The sequence below is a fragment of the Dermacentor silvarum genome, chromosome 11 (assembly GCF_013339745.2).
Source record: "Dermacentor silvarum isolate Dsil-2018 chromosome 11, BIME_Dsil_1.4, whole genome shotgun sequence".
NCBI classification, from domain to species: Eukaryota; Metazoa; Arthropoda; class Arachnida; order Ixodida; family Ixodidae; genus Dermacentor; species Dermacentor silvarum.
The window spans coordinates 63,006,189-63,021,855 of record NC_051164.1 but is presented as its reverse complement, the minus strand read 5'-3'; the positions used below and the strand labels follow the sequence as shown (position 1 = coordinate 63,021,855).

Genomic DNA, 15,667 nt, shown 5'->3' with positions numbered 1-15,667 from the left:
CGCATGTCATTGTGCGTTCCCAACTCAGCATCTCCGTTTTATACGGTGTTCCTTTTTTTTTTTACCCAGAAACAGTTGCGACACATTTGCAACCAAGCCTTCCTCATTCGCAAGACCCATGCCCACATGCGCCACAGCAGAGGAGCCAAACTCCTGCGTCGCCCTCATACCGCCTTGGTACTTCAATCTCACAGCACACTTCCAATTGTCTTCAGGCGAAGGACGGACACACGACAGTGGAAGTATCCGTTACAGAACATGACAAATACGTCTTTAGACCAAGCGTCCTCGTTCACGCCAACAGTGCGATAAACTTCGTATAATTTTTTTATTACTAACTGGCTTTGGTCATACACAACGTACTTGAGTCAAAGAAGTGAAGCTCACCTTTCCGAGAACAAACTCGCTGTATTCTGCAGATGAAGTCAGGCCTAAAACGGAAGGAACTGCACATGGGTCATTCGATTGCTTGCTCTCTATATTAAGGTGCCTACCCACTACGGGGCATTGGCCAAGGAACCCGCGGTTAAACGGGTGTAGGGCGAGAAAACTTCAGAAAAGAAGGATTTGTCAGGGTAGAGAGAGATGAAACATTATTTTGTCCATGATGGCGTCTGGGGGCGGCGGGGGTTGGGAGACTAACTCCCAGGCCTACCCTTCCTCAGACGGCGGCCAGCCCTTGTTTAGGTAGAGTTGAATTACTAAAACGAATTAATGTTAGAGACTTTATTCCCTTAGAGAAAATGTGTGCTTTATGAAAGGATAGCAAACTTGTAATTACTAAATTCTAATCGATATCAAATTGGAGTTTTGTGAAATTTCACATCGAAATATCTAAGTTCACCAGGAATTCTCCTTGTGTCACAAAAGGACTCACAGAACGCCATGCAAGCATTCCTGTGGCTGAAACGTAATTTCGATGCCACAAAGGCGAGAATATTTTAGTGTTTACGCAAATCCTAATTTTCGGAATGGCATTTCGAAGTGCATTGTACTTGTTTGTAAATCGACGGCGCGTTAATAACAAAATTTTAAATGATTCCAGGTTCTTTGGAGATATGGCATAGCGGGAAAATTGCCAGGCCAGACCTGTCTAAATAAAAATTTAATGTTGGAATACGGCAACGTAAGTTTTTGACCACGATTTCCAATTTACACGTGGGACACCATTGACTGTACCAAGGTAAAAGCAAGTGGTTAAATTTTGGTATTTGCAATTTATGTGTTGCAGTGTATTTTAAAAGAGCAAGTTTTCTAAATCTAGTCGCGGTGACATAAGCAGAAGTCAGCAGAACAGACATCTAGGAATGCACGCACAAGTGTTCCGGCTATTTCATTTACAAACTCCGGTGACTTGTTACCCATATCAAGTGCGCCAGACCTAATACTGAAATGAATAATGTTTCTAGTAAATTCAAAATTGTACTGTCTGAAGATGAGGTGAGCGTTGTGCACCCTAACAAATTACTACCGGTCACTATTACAACTGTCAAATAATTTACAGGAAGCTTACGAAGAGCTAAAGTAATTGCTAACAATTCTGCCACAAGTGTGGCTGTAAAATTAGGAAGTTGCAATGAATAATACCAGGAGAGCGTATCGGAAAAAATATCTACACCGGCTTTCTCCTAACACATTGATGCATTCGTCTCTATTACATTACTGACCTTCAATTTCGCCGAATGATCTTGTGATATGCCACTTAATATCTAGAGGAAGGAAATACTGGAAGCATTGGAAGGAAATACATCATCAAATCAATCTTAATAGTACTTACGGGCTTTCTGTGGGGAATTATCTCGCGTATCTGACTCTCGCGTATCTGAACGCATCTGAAAAAAGAACCTGGGCATTGTGTCGATGCGACCATATGTCTCCTTCAAGAACACACATTTTTCCGTAATAAATACAAATTGTGATTGTCGCAATGAAGATTGGTAAATGTTCAAGTAGGCTTTTACTGTGAGCTTGCGGAATCTGCAAACAAGACAAATCCGCAAAGCCTCTCACTCTAGAAGGCGGAGGAGGTTAATCTTGTATGCTGGACCACCAGAAAGTGAGACGCAAGTTGAGCAACATTAATCAGAAACTTAGCATCTTGTACTAATCAGCATAAAGCTTTCGTTACTGAATAATAACCATAATAATTCAGGCATTCATATCTTCACACAATTATCTATAATATTTACTCCTAGCGTACATTCCCCTTTGAAATCGGAGCATGCCATAAGAGAAGTCGCGTTTATCTTTAACAGTAAAACACTTTAATATGTATTCTTCAACCACACAGCCACCGAATAAACCATTTATATTTCTATTAACTTATAAATTGAACACTACACGATATTCAGAATTATCATATAAGGCTGTGGCGGCTCGGCCATGCTCAGCCGCCACAGCCTGGTCACCCCGTGACTAACAGTCACGCTCTGTGAACATCAAAGGCACTTTGCAGGCGGCGCACGGAAGAGTCTCGCCGTTGCTGACGTCCAGCTCCTCGAGGAACCAGCAGCCACGCACCAGGCATATGAGCGAGTCTTCGCAATTAATAATGGTGCGCCGTGGAAGCTCCTGCGAGCGCAGCCGAGACAGCACCGGGCCCATGACTAAGCAGAAGTTGCAGCAGAGCGAGAAGTGGCTAGTTGTCAGCTTCAGCTCGCATATGTTAACGACGCGTTTCTGTAGGAACTTCCGCATCGGTTTCAGGTAGTGGCGGGCTGCGCTCGGAGGTCGCTCGAACCAGTTTAGTTGTGGCTGCGGCCACAGGTCGAGTGACAGGAACATGACGTCAAACTGGCACTCCGGCTGCGTCGTGGCTATGAAGAAGCGGCAGGCAGCTTCCGAGTCGACTTCCACGGCGACGACAGCGTGGCTGACTCTCTGAAGTGACGCCCTCTGCTCCAGGTCGTCCTCGGGGCGGACGAAGCTGTACGAGGCTTCAGGACAAAGGCTGGTGGCTGGAGGACGTACCCATTCGCAAGTGTAACGGAAGCTGCGCAGACCGGGCCTCCCCGTCTTCAGCATCATACCAGCGTTGCCAATCGGCACCACTACGGCATCCTTACGTATGACACGGATATGAGGGCGCTGCTGATCATCGCAAACGTTCAAGATGTCGTTCAAGAAGTCGGCTGTCAGTGGCGTCGATACCAATTCCACGTAGATGGTATCGGGATTGAGAGTCTGCGGCTGGCAGTGCGTGCCGATATCCGCAACGGCGTCTTTCTCCAGCCACGACTCGTAGCGGCCGTCCTCGTAGAGAGACCATCGCAACACCTTCAGGTGCACCAGACTCCGAGACAGCAGCCGAAAGAGCGCCGGTGGCTCGGCGACGAGGTTTGCACAGCAGAGCTCAAGGCAGCTCGCAAAAGATTCGAGTAGTACTTCGGACGCCGTCGCGAGGCAGTAGGTGAGCCCGAGTTTGCGAGCGTACGGCACGCTCACCTTCCGACGGCATTCATACGGCGTCCATTCGTCCACGTCAGGAAAGAACGTAACTCTCTGGACGACCCGATCGCAGTGGGCTACTGATCTCAGTTCCGTTTCGGTCGCGTTCGGGGCGAGGCGGTGGGTACTGTCTGATATTCCAAATATCGCTTCCCACGTGGCACGAGCAAGGCCCGTGGTGAGCTTCGCGCCGGCGGAAACTTGCATGACGGTGAATCACTTTCTTCGCCTACTCGACGATTCCCTCGCCTGTCCCAACGTAAGACCTGTGTGACTTTTCAGAATTCTTGAGCAGCCTTTCCAAACACGTTGGGAAGGAGCCGTCACGCCATGAAATTGTGACACGAGATGACGCCTTCGTTCCGGCTGCTAGCCTCCCGTTGCAAGACAAACGCACGTCCAGAAGTACAGGTCTGGAATGTAGAATGGTCTTGGTTACAGTCGGTACTGACTTCGCACTTAAAAAGGACGCTCAGGTGGTAAAAGTGCAACCACGTGGATTCATCGGGAAAGGTTCGAAATGAAACTACAGAGAAATTAGTGGGGTAGGGGTCTCGTGTTCACCATTTACCTGGTGAACAGTCCTTTCGGGACACTTCGCTAAATGTTTGTGCACGCTCGTTCTCAAATGTTTCCGTCGTTTAGAGAGGTTAGAAAAGGAGAACGTTGAACAAAACATCCCCTGAAAGTGGCCTCCTTCGCGCTGTGGATTCAGTCTGCTGTTTTGCAGTGAATGTCACTGCCCCTCACCTTGATCCTGAATGTCTCTCGTAGGCGCCGATCTCTCATAAATGAGTGTTCGTACGAGAGCTTTGGGTGGATGCGCAACTTAGCAAAAAAGGCAAACTTACAAAACTGCCAGAAAAATATATTTCGAGCAAAGAAACTACTGAAGCCTGTTCTTTCTTCTTTTTAGTAATGAATTCAAATTAAGACGCTAATTTTTATCTATCTTGCGAGCTCATATTTCTCAGAAGTACGTAATTATGAACGCGTGAATACTTCAATACCTGATAAAAGGGCACCGTTATCTCTGGGATTGGCCGCTGTAGACGCATATGGATAATGGAAAACGAAAACCAAATGGAACGTCACAACATGCGAACCAAGGAAGTTGCACCCAAAGCTTAGTACATGAGCCTATTCACATTGTGTCCCCGTCCCAGTGCGACTACCGCGGCTGAACTCGCATGGCATTCGCCATTCCCAAATTAGCGTCTCCGTTTTTACAGTCTCCGTTTTTTTTTTCGTTTTCTTTTTCCAGTAATAGAGGTGACATACTTGCACCCAAAGCCTTCCTCATTCGCAAGCCCCATCAACCACCTCGGCAACAGCAGAGGAGCCAAACTTCTGCGACACCTTCCTACGCCTATAGGTCCGTCACCTTGAGAGCACACTTCCCATTGCCTTCAGGCGAAGGGCGGACACACGACAGCGGAAGCATCCGTTACAGAACATGACAAATACGTCTTTAGACCAAGCCGCCTTATTCACGCCAACAGTGTGAAAAACTTTAATTTTTTTTAAAACTAACTGGCTCAAGTAACCTGCAAGACAGGTCAAACGTAACATACTGAATCATCGAAGTGAAGCTCACCCTTCAAAGAATAAACTCGCTGTTGATGAACTCTGCAGATGAAGCCAGGCCTAAAACAGTAGGAACTGCATCAGGGACTGCAGCCGTTGCAACGAACGCAGCAGTAGTGCCACGAGCGCGTGCCAAGCACGAGCGCAACCCGAGGTGCCAACGAGTCAGCTGCGGAAGAAGACAACGACGCTCGAGCCAATGCTGATGATGATACCGCGTACACCGACCCCGACACAAGTGAGCCTTTAAAGCTTCGCTTTAAAAAATGTTAAATGGTTCCAGGTTCTAGGAGATATGGCCCAGGGGACAGCGCCAGACCAGAGCTGTTTGTCATATCCACTTCGAACGAATTCTGAGGATGATACACAGTTTCAAAATACGCATTCCCAAAGTTTGCGACGGAATTAATTGGTGTTCCAATAACTTCTGAGAGCTTCAATGCATAAATAGGGCTTATGCTACAAAAATAAGCGGAGCAATGGATTCTTACGGCAAGCTTGCCTGCGCTCATCTCAAAACTGGTGCTATAGTTTCGAATTCTGTTCCCAGTGGATGTGCCTTGTGAAATCGCTGGCTTCAATTCGTGTATTGCAATATGTGGGATAAAGTAATCAGTTGAAAAGTTCGTTAGTGAACGTTTGTTAATTATTCAATCATGCACATTGATTTCCAGCGCGAGTAATGTATTCCAGCTGAATAAGTAGATTCCTGCTAAAAGCTCCAGGCGATTATTTTTTTAATTATGTTAATTGTGTAGTGAAGAAGAGGAAGAAGTGCTCTTGCGTCTGTCGCTGTGCGCGCCATCAGCGTTCGTGGACTGCCTCGATTACAGTGTACTAGAAGGGGTACTGTACCTCGATTGCTTGAGACATCGTTGTCTAATAAATCGCCATATCACAATTGTAAAATAATACACCCGGTACGTGCGAAAAATTAAACGAAGCTTTCTTTGTTGTTGTCGTAGTTGGCTTTTATTGGACTGTCTTCGCTTCGCTGCGGCTTCTTCCCTTCTGTGTAGCCCAACGCATTTCACCCAATGCGCGCTTTGGTCCCACGAGGTTCACATCGCTCCTTTCTCTACACTGGGCTCCTCCTGTTAACCGACTTAGCCAATTTAGTGCTGCCAATGTCTCCAACTGTTGTTCTGCTTGTGTATTCGGGCACCTCCTCTGTAGATGGTCACCATGGCAACGCGTATAGCCACGTGCTTTCTATTTAAAGACAGACACTGCGCAGGTGTGCGAGGAGGTAACGACCGTGCGCGTATCATGAAAAAGCAGAGGGGGGGGGGGGGGGGGGGGATGCCAAAGGCGAACACACTTAGGTATATCGAAAATAACTGGCAGCGCCTATTCTGTGGAGCAGACCACAGAATCATAGAGGCCGATACAAAGTCCGTTATTGCGAAGCGGCAGTTTTTCGTCATGAGTGGTTGGCCCGTCTCACTGCGGCGCACGTAACATATAAGGGTGCGTACCGATTCACGAAGCGGCACACCCTTATGTTCACCCTTAGCTGGTTAACTTTTAGCATAGATGATGCACAAGTTCACACTTATAAGTTACATTGTAATACAAAATATAAGGTACAGCCTCCCGCATTTTTAGCTATATCGCACGAGCGTCCATCACGCGTCATTTTCGCGCCTTTACGCTGCGATAATCAGCGAGACCGGCAGAAGTACTCTCAAGTGCACCAAGCCCTATCCTGTGCAAGAGTTGTCTAACGCGATGTTCCCTTCAAGACGACGTACGACCATATTATGGTGTTCTCGCGCAATATAGTAGCTAAAAATGCGGGAGGCTGTACATTGTTACCCTTGAAAAACTTGAAAATTTCGAGGTTACGCCATAACCTTCTATTTTCTACAGGCAAATGTAATCTCTAAAAGCCGTTTTATATTTAGGGGTTACTTCAGCTACTTACAGGGATCCACTAGCGATAGTATGGGCGTAAGTTTCCGTGTTAGTTGGGGTAGATGTGTTAAGATACCGTGCGCGAAACTTAATATGACAGGAAGCGGCGCTACTCCCTTCGTCATTGTTTAACGAGCGGTGCCGACGTTCCGGGGCTGAAGCCCCCCCCCCCTTTATATATACTGAAGATAGACAAACCAACACAATGCAAGAACACGGTAATTACCAAGGTGGTCTATTCTTCCATGTGATCCGGGGCAGTGGTCGCAGTAATCGTATCGAATGTTTGCCGAACTGACGATGTAGCGCTCACAGTCGCAACATGAATCCTTGCAGCTGCCGCGCGCTATTCCAAACGAGTCCCGGTTCGTCACTGCCATGATCGGACGCGGCGCGAATGGTACAAAATTGGCGCGAAACAAGCCACAAAACACACACACACACACACACACACACACACACACACACACACACACACACGCCCACGCACACACACACACACACGCATGCAGCGCTCATGACGCCATGTTTACAACTCCGCCCCGTCATGCAATGCTGTAACTATATAATGAGGCGCGGAGAGATGAAAAAAAAAAAAAAAAAACATGGCCGCTGCTTCTGCATTGAAGCACGATTCAGACATTCAGATCCGGCTGCACATATTCAAACAAAAACAGGTTCGTCCAGATTAAAACAAAAACACACATTTGTGAACAGTGCGCTCTTCGAAGCGATGCTGCCGCACTGAACACAATCATTTTTTTTATGGCCATCACGGTGGTAGAACTTCAGACAATTGTGTCTCATTTGTCTACATGGATCCGCCGCAGTGACTGTGGGCGGCTTTTCCGTGCTGGGTTTCCGCGCTGGCATGGATTGGCGCGTTGGGCCAACCGTGTTGTTCTACAATATAGCGAAATATGGCGTGTTGCAGACGTTTACTCGTACCACTGCTGAGAATACAAATAGTAATGGGGAAAACGTGTCAAGCGGATTAATGATTGCAGTTTGCTTGCTCCAATTTCGCACCTCGGCTGCAGAGATTGTTTGCTAAAAATGCTCACTCAGTATATCTTCCGTTCGGGCACCACATTAAGTTCTTTGGGCGCTTTCTAGGCAACGACCAGCTGGTTTTAATATGATGGTTTTAATATGATGGTTTTAATATGGTTTCTAGGCAACGACCAGCTGGTTTTAATATGATGGTTTCAATATGATGGTTTTAATGTGTTTTTTTCGAGGCCAGCTGGTTTTAATATGAGGAAAACGCTGGTCTGCGATTGAATTGTCTGCGATTGAGCTCGCTCCATGAAAAAACCCAACCAAATTCGCTTTTAGCAAACACGGCAAAGGGGCCTTCCAGTTTCCTACCATATAAACGAAAATAGTAATGATGCTTTTTTTTTTCTCGCCTTACGAACAAGCCAGAAGGGCCAGAGGAGCATTATTGCGTCACGAAATAAAGTAAACGTATGGCAAAAGTGCTCCCCAATCCGTGAATGTGTGAATCAAAGCAAGCATCAACCGAAGCTCTTGCTTATCTGGTAATTTCGAATGTGACATGCAACAAAACCGCGAATATTTGCGAACCGCACTGCGCAGGCGCACGGAGAGGTTGCGTCTGTCGAGAGGAGAGAAAGGACAGAAAAGCATCACTATTCGTTCCTGGTCCTAGTTGGTGCATACTTATACTTTATTTCGCATCCTAACACATCGTCGCAAAAAAAAAAAAAAACACTAGAGAGCAGGTTTTATTACTGAAAATAAAATTTTCACGATAGTATCCGTGAGTTTGTCACGGCAACAGATATTACGAACCACATTGGGCATGCTAACGGGGAGGTTACGTTCGCGTTCGTATCACGAAAGAGTAACAAAAAAGAAAGCCATACACGAGCAGGCTTACAACATTGCAAATGAATAACTAATTAGCCATAATCGTACCCGTGGATGGTTGTCACGGCAACGTGAAGCTGCGTATCTTATATTTACACAACACACTGCGTATGCGCACGAGGAGGTTACGTCCGGGCGGGTATATATCGATGAAAAAGAGAAAAAAATAATGAAAAGGCCGCTGGCGAGCAGATACGAGTCGAGTCGAGCCGCTTTCAAAGCCGGACGAGCCGGTGGCACGGCGGCACCTGATCCGGTGGCGGATGTTAGGCCATAGCACCCGGATTCGCAGCTGGCATTTGAGCGCCTGGTATTGCCGCATCGGGCGGGGAACCAGGTTCTCCCGGAATAGGTTCGCCCGCGGCCGGTTCGAGCGCTCCGGGCAACGGCGGTGATAGTTCAGCCGCTCCTGGTTCAGCCGCTCCCGGTTCACCCGCTCCCGGTTCACCCGCTCCCGGTTCAGCTACCACTAGTTCCTGCAGGTAAATGAAACAGACCAAGGTCACCGCGCTTTGTTAAGCGGCAGACATGTACACGTAAGAACTATCATAGTCTTCGCGCGCGCCCATCCGTGCAAAATGGGATTACAAGACACGTCATCAAGAAACTTCCAACAGGCCCGTCAGCATGCATGAACATGCTGGCAGTGTGCTGTGTGTGCGTTATTCTGGGGTTGTGCTTTCTCGACGTTGTCGAATTCCGCCGTGTTGTCTAATTCACCTTCTTGTCAGCTCTGGTTGGCGCAGGGGGCTGGTAAGGCCCCTCTGATCGGATAGAAATGCCGCCATTACAGAAATTGACAATATGGCGGGATTTGATGATGCCCAGAATAGCACCCCTGTCCTGAAAATTTCTGTGAACCAATCAAAACTGACAAGGCGGCGAATCTGACAATATTGTCGAGTTCGGCAGTAGGTAGTGTTAATTTCAGGACAGGAGGTAGGTAGGCATATATATGTGTGTGTGTGTGCGTGCGTGCGTGCGTGCGTGCGTGCGCGTGTGTGCGTGTGTGTGCGTGTGTGTGCGTGCGTGTGCGTGTGCGTGCGTGTGCGTGTGTGTGTGTGTGTGTGTGTGTGTGTGTGTGTTAAGCATGACGTCACTCGACTACACACACTGTGCGTGTGACGTCACGCTAAACGTATTTTTTTCTACTCAGCCTATAGGCAAAAAGGCTGAAATCAAGCGTTACTACCTATATGCGCCTGTTTGACCGGCTGCGCTGAAGAAATTAAATTTTTTGGCGTGTGCTTTTGCACTCGACCTTGTCAGACTTTTTCACTCGACCGTACATTCTGCTTGCCGGAGCAGAGATAAATTGTCAGTCTTGATGCCCGTACTCTTTCAACACCGTCTTCTTTAAGAGCAATATAAGCATATATATATATATATATATATATATATATATATATATATATATATATATATATATATATCCCTGAAATTATGTTTATTATGCAGAGTGTAATATTAGTGTCGGCCGCAAGATGGACGGCGAAACGGCAAAACAAACGACGATCCAAACCTTCGGTCGTCACAGAGAAAACTTCACCGAAAACGACCTCCCAACCACAGCCAGTTTTATCTCACCGAAACTGTAGATTGAGGTTCAGTATATATGATCCATCAAGAAAGAAAATATATAATTTTCTTTAAAATAGATTATTAAACCAATCCTTCACAGAAAACATCGTCTCTTAAATCAATTAAGCTGTAAATGTGCCTGCGTCATTGAAGAAAATAAATTTTCAGCAGGCCTTATCGAGGTGGGGTTGTCATGGCAGGGTTGGTGCTGCTAAAACGGGTAACGTACTGAAAAAGTTTGAGAAACACTGATCTAATGAGAGTGACGGTGATTATCATGATACAAACCACACATATTCATCTTCAGTCCACCGAGGACTATTATACGCGTAGTGAACTATCTATAGAGGTATATAGAGGCGCCACTGATGGCCACCTACCGGGCGCTTTCGAAAGTACGCTCAGGATGGAGTAACAGACGACAACAGACTTCGCAGCAAGGAAGCTGAGGTTTTCCCTTTCTTTTTCGGGTGCCAGACCGCTACTTCAGCTGCAGGAAAGACGCGGGGCTCTATGAGAGCGCACATGTGCACGATGTTCCCGGAGTTTGGGACAACCCAGTCCGCATACGTGCTATAGGTGCGTCCCGCAGACAAGGAGCAACGAAGCCTAGTTAGACGAAGCGGGGTATAGCATTAAGTAGCTGCTTCGTTTTGTTACCTAATGCGATGTCTCTGTCGGTCTTTTTTCGTTGTCTTTTTTTTTAATTCTGCTCTTGCCATGATAATGTTTCTGTACTTCGACTTAGCAACGCCCCACCAGTCGCGCGTCCATCAGCGTGCTCTGAAGAGACTCTATGCGCACACTGCGTATACTAGCTCGATGCTTTGCGGCAGCGGTGTCGCAGTTAAAACTCGGTGTCAAAAAAAAAATAAGCTCAGTTGAAAGCTGCGCTTGTGCGTCCTGCCATCGTCCCATCTTTTTAACAGCGTAGCTGTTTAAGCTCGAGGTTCTGCTACAAATCGTTCGCAGAAACTCCGCCGAGCTATGACGTCACTGCGTTGCCTAGCAACCACTTGGCACAGCTGCGCTTGTCTTCGCGGAGCTCGCACAGGTGTCATGACGTCACCGTTTCGACTTCCGCATCGCTTCTCCTAGCCACGCTGCGCTGCGCCTAGCTCTTACGTCACTATGCGTCGCCCAGCAACCACGTGGCATGTCTGCACCCGGCCGCGCCACGCTGCACCGCGGCTCCCCGTATATCGCCGAGCTTCCACAGCCATGTAGGCGGAGAAAAAAAAGCCATGACGTCACTGCGCGCCGCTTCGTTCGCGACGTTCGTATGAAGCTCCGTGACGCCGCGACGGCGGCATATTGCCTAGTGTCTCTGCGTCTAGCACATCGTTTGCGCCGCCTAAAAACATGGGTCGGCCGAAGAAGTACGTAACCCCCGAGGAAGAAGATGCTCGACGGGAAGCCCGTGTCACCGCTGCTAGTGAACGAATGCAACGGCTCCGATCAAACCTGGAATACCGTACTGGTGAATCTTCGTCAAAGCGACAGCGAAGAACGAGTGCAAAACTCTGTAAAATCTTGGCATAACGTAGTAATACATATCAAAAACTTAGCAAAACTTCGTAAACCTTGGTCGACGCCCAGCTACGCTGTTTCTTCAGCCTTGCACCACTAGTGCAAGCTGCCCTAATTTTTTTTTTTTTGTCGAATAAAAGAAAAAAAGATTCCCGAAATCGTAGCTCACCAAATGCCCCAGAGATACAACCTACAAAGCTCGTGAAGCGCTTACCGTTTTCGGGTATGGTGTCGTCTTGCCTCTAGCCTCGTCCATCTCCTTCTTGATGCCAGGGAGCCAGAGTACGCCGGCAATGATCGAGAGGAGGCCGGACAAGATGAAGACGACCGCGTAGGACTGCATTTCGCCGTCCCGGAATACCACTGTCGATTCGAAGCGATACCACGGCTGCCCTTGTAATATATGCGCAGCAGCGAGGTGGACGCAGTTTTTGCATCTCGAGAAGCGCATGCGCGAAGCCTTCTCTATAAGCCCAGAATTGCGGGACGCAAGACACGTGAGACGCCTGCCGCCCTGTCTCGGTGGTCGTCCGTTCGGCGGTAGCATGAGCGGGCACCCCAAATTAAGGACGAAATTTATAGGAAGAGCGCGCAGCTATCAGTTAGTATTTGATTTATATTTAAACAGACACATATTTGGGGAACATCTTCAGAAAATTTTAGCACTGTGATAACCGCGCTCTAGCTTCCTGACTGGTCTGATTATTTCGGTGGGACCTCATGAATAACCGAACTGCTCAGGAGCATGCAGCATTATTACAAGATTGCTGAAACTTTTCAGAGGTGTTCCCAAACGGGTCTTTTTCAAGTATCAACGAATTACTAATTGATGTGAACGTTTTCCCGAGAGATTTCGTTTTTAAAATGCGGTGGCCATTAAGTTATGCAAGGCCGAGCGGACACCCACCGAAAGAAGGCGTTCGGCGTGTCGCGCGCCCGATGGGCCTCTATTCTGGGCTGGCTACTGCCACATAATCGCAGGATACACACCGCGATTGCCATGTTAATGCTACCATTTACGAAAATACACGGCACAATACCCCTACGGCATCCAATGATGTTAAATGGGTTACAGTTAGCAGGCGATCATGTTCGAGCGCTCCCTGCGCGTCGGAACCGCAGTCACAGCACTGACGATTATGAACAGTAAGAACCGCGGGTTGACCAGAGACTGCGTCTTTAACCCGTATTTTTTTTTTTTCAACACGCGTTCGGCAGGAAAGCGCGGCTGTCGCGACGTTATATTGTTATGGGTAAGTATGAAGAAAGAAGATGGAGAAGTGCAATACACCCTAAAATATACCGGTTCAATAAAAGAAGAAAAAAAGCTTTGGGATAAGGGTTGGTAGACCGACGGACACAGGAGCGCCTCACTGAATCCTTGTAGGACCTTGTCCTTTAGCCCGTGCCCCCTACATTCACTACCGACTCACCCCAAGAAGCAGCACTCCTATAAGCGGCGGGAGTGTCGGGTTATGTATCCTACCACCTCCCGCCAGCAAGTAATCATTACCAGCCACTATCTCACTCCGTGATAAAAGCTGAACAGACATCAACACCAGACTGTCAACTCCCATCTTCTACAGCTCCTTACCAGCAGAACGTAGCACTGACCAGCTGCAACATGCTTCATCATCAGCAGCAGCAGCCTATATTTATGTCCACTGCAGGACGAAGGCCTCTCCCTGCGACCTCCAATTACCCCTGTCTTGCACTAGCTGATCCCAACTTGCGCCTGCAAATTTCCTAACTTCATCACTCCACCTAGTTTTCTGCCGTCCTCGACTGTGTGTGTGTGTGTGTGCGGCTTCCCTTCGCTTGGTACCTATTCTGTAACTCCAACGGTCCACCAGTTATCCATCTTACGCATCACATGGCCTGCCCAGCTCCATTTTTTCCCTTAATGTCAATTAGAATATCGGCTATCCCCGTTTGCTCTGTGATCCACACAGCCCTCTTACTGCCTCTTAACGTTAGGCCTAGCATGTTTCGTTCCATCGCTCTTTGTGCGGTCCTTAATTGTTCTCGAGCTTCTTTGTTAACTCCAAGTTTCTGCGCCATATGTTAGCACTGGTAGAATTCAATGATTGTACACTTTTCTGCAACATGTATACTCACTGACAAACACCGGTCCGAGCAGGCATCCGATACCCGAGGCGGCCCGGCATATCCCCAGCTGGCGTTCCACGGCGTCCGGTTCGATGAAGCGCTGCAGCACCGGCACGGGCAGCAGGTCCAGCGTGCTGCTGATGCCGCCCAGGCCGAAGCCAACCGGTGCCAGCAGGAAGACTTCGTTGGTCATCGCCATGAGAAAAAGGACGCCGCCCTGCAGGAACGCCTGCACCGCCATCACCTGCACCGGCGACAGGTGCGCTCATGTTAGAGACGTGAGCATTTGTGCATAGCATCTATACGTCATCCTGGGCTTTTAAGATGTTTGCATCGGTGCCAGTGACGACGTCTGTCGTCACTGGCACTGATGACAGGTATGCGCATGGACGTTAAAAGTATCCTGCATAGCATTCATACGTCGCCAAGTATACGCCGTTGTGTATGGGCACACTGCCTGAAGCGCCGACAGCACAAATAGGAGGAGGAGGCAACACATGCGCACCCTTTGTCCGTGTAATTTTTTTTTTACTTTACCTGGCGTATGACGTACCAACAAGGTCGAATTTCTAACCTTCTCAAGTCAACACCTGCCCCGCGGTGGCAGGTATGCAAATGTTTGCAGGTGAACGTTTGGGCACATCTATAAGTTACCTTGTGCTTTAGCATGGTTACATTGCCTTCGGAACGTCATCACCGGCACCACTGACCGGTGATGACGTGTGTTTGACACAGACTCTCGTGTGTAGATATCCATTCTTCACTGCGATACGCTGCTTTTATTGACGTAGACACCGTCAATTGTAATGGAGACAAACATGCACGTGTTATACGTGGATAGCCTTGTATGCACACAATGTCTTTGGATGTATTATAATTCGTTCTCAATGCTGCCCGACTTCTGACATAAAAACACTACTTCACGTCGTTCATCCCCTTCACGTCTAATTTCCTATGCCAAAGTGTAAAATGAAAGATTATTGTATTTTTTGTTCAGGAAGTCGTATAAGTTCAAAACTTTTGTCTTCACATTTTATTTTAGCGCATCGCGCTGCTAACAGACGACTCGTTACAGACTTATGATGTTTGATGACTCGCGCGTATCACTTCCGAAATTTCCCTTTTTGAACCACTCGTGACTCTGCAGGGGTGTTGCACCTCACCCACTTCAAGACGACTTCACTACATTGTAAACTTAGCTCGACAGCGCTCGCTTGAATCTCCATCAAACGTTGTCTCGTTTGTGTTGTCTGCTCGCTAGAAAGCAATATATAGGCTTGCATGGTTGCACCTCCATGCCATCTCTTCGAAACTGTTTTCTTTCCATTCCACGCCACAAGTGGGACAGTTAAGACATAAGAAGGCGGTTGTCGGACTTCGCCTGACGGGTGTCTCGCGTTCGATGCGAGATTTTAAACACGCCTGATGTGATGCGCTGCATTAGGAATCCTCTCATCAAAATTTCATGTTTGCCCCCCACTGCACGGTCGCCTAACAGGCTAACTTTGCCGCTGAACATAGCTCACGAACACCGCAATATTTAAGCGAGCGCTCGAAGCGAGCAACTCTCTTGAACAAAATTGGACTGTCTAGCATTCTT

The 15,667-nt window shown here is 47.8% G+C and overlaps 1 protein-coding gene across 5 annotated transcripts in view; it reads right to left on the bottom strand.

Moving 5' to 3' along the window:
- Positions 1 to 8,592: 8,592 nt before the first annotated feature.
- LOC119432979 (monocarboxylate transporter 9) overlaps positions 8,593 to 15,667 on the bottom strand; it is a 28,966-nt gene continuing 21,891 nt past the window's right edge. For 4 of the 5 annotated variants that reach the window (XM_049658865.1, XM_049658866.1, XM_049658868.1 and 1 more), the window contains 3 exons: positions 14,077 to 14,311; positions 12,173 to 12,321; positions 8,593 to 9,323 (listed from right to left, as the gene is read on the bottom strand). In XM_049658865.1, the coding sequence (XP_049514822.1) occupies positions 9,114 to 9,323; positions 12,173 to 12,321; positions 14,077 to 14,311 (594 nt within the window). In that variant the 3' untranslated portion in view covers positions 8,593 to 9,113. The remainder of the gene's footprint in view (positions 9,324 to 12,172; positions 12,322 to 14,076; positions 14,312 to 15,667) is intronic. The other variant, XM_049658869.1, reaches the window with a different exon arrangement.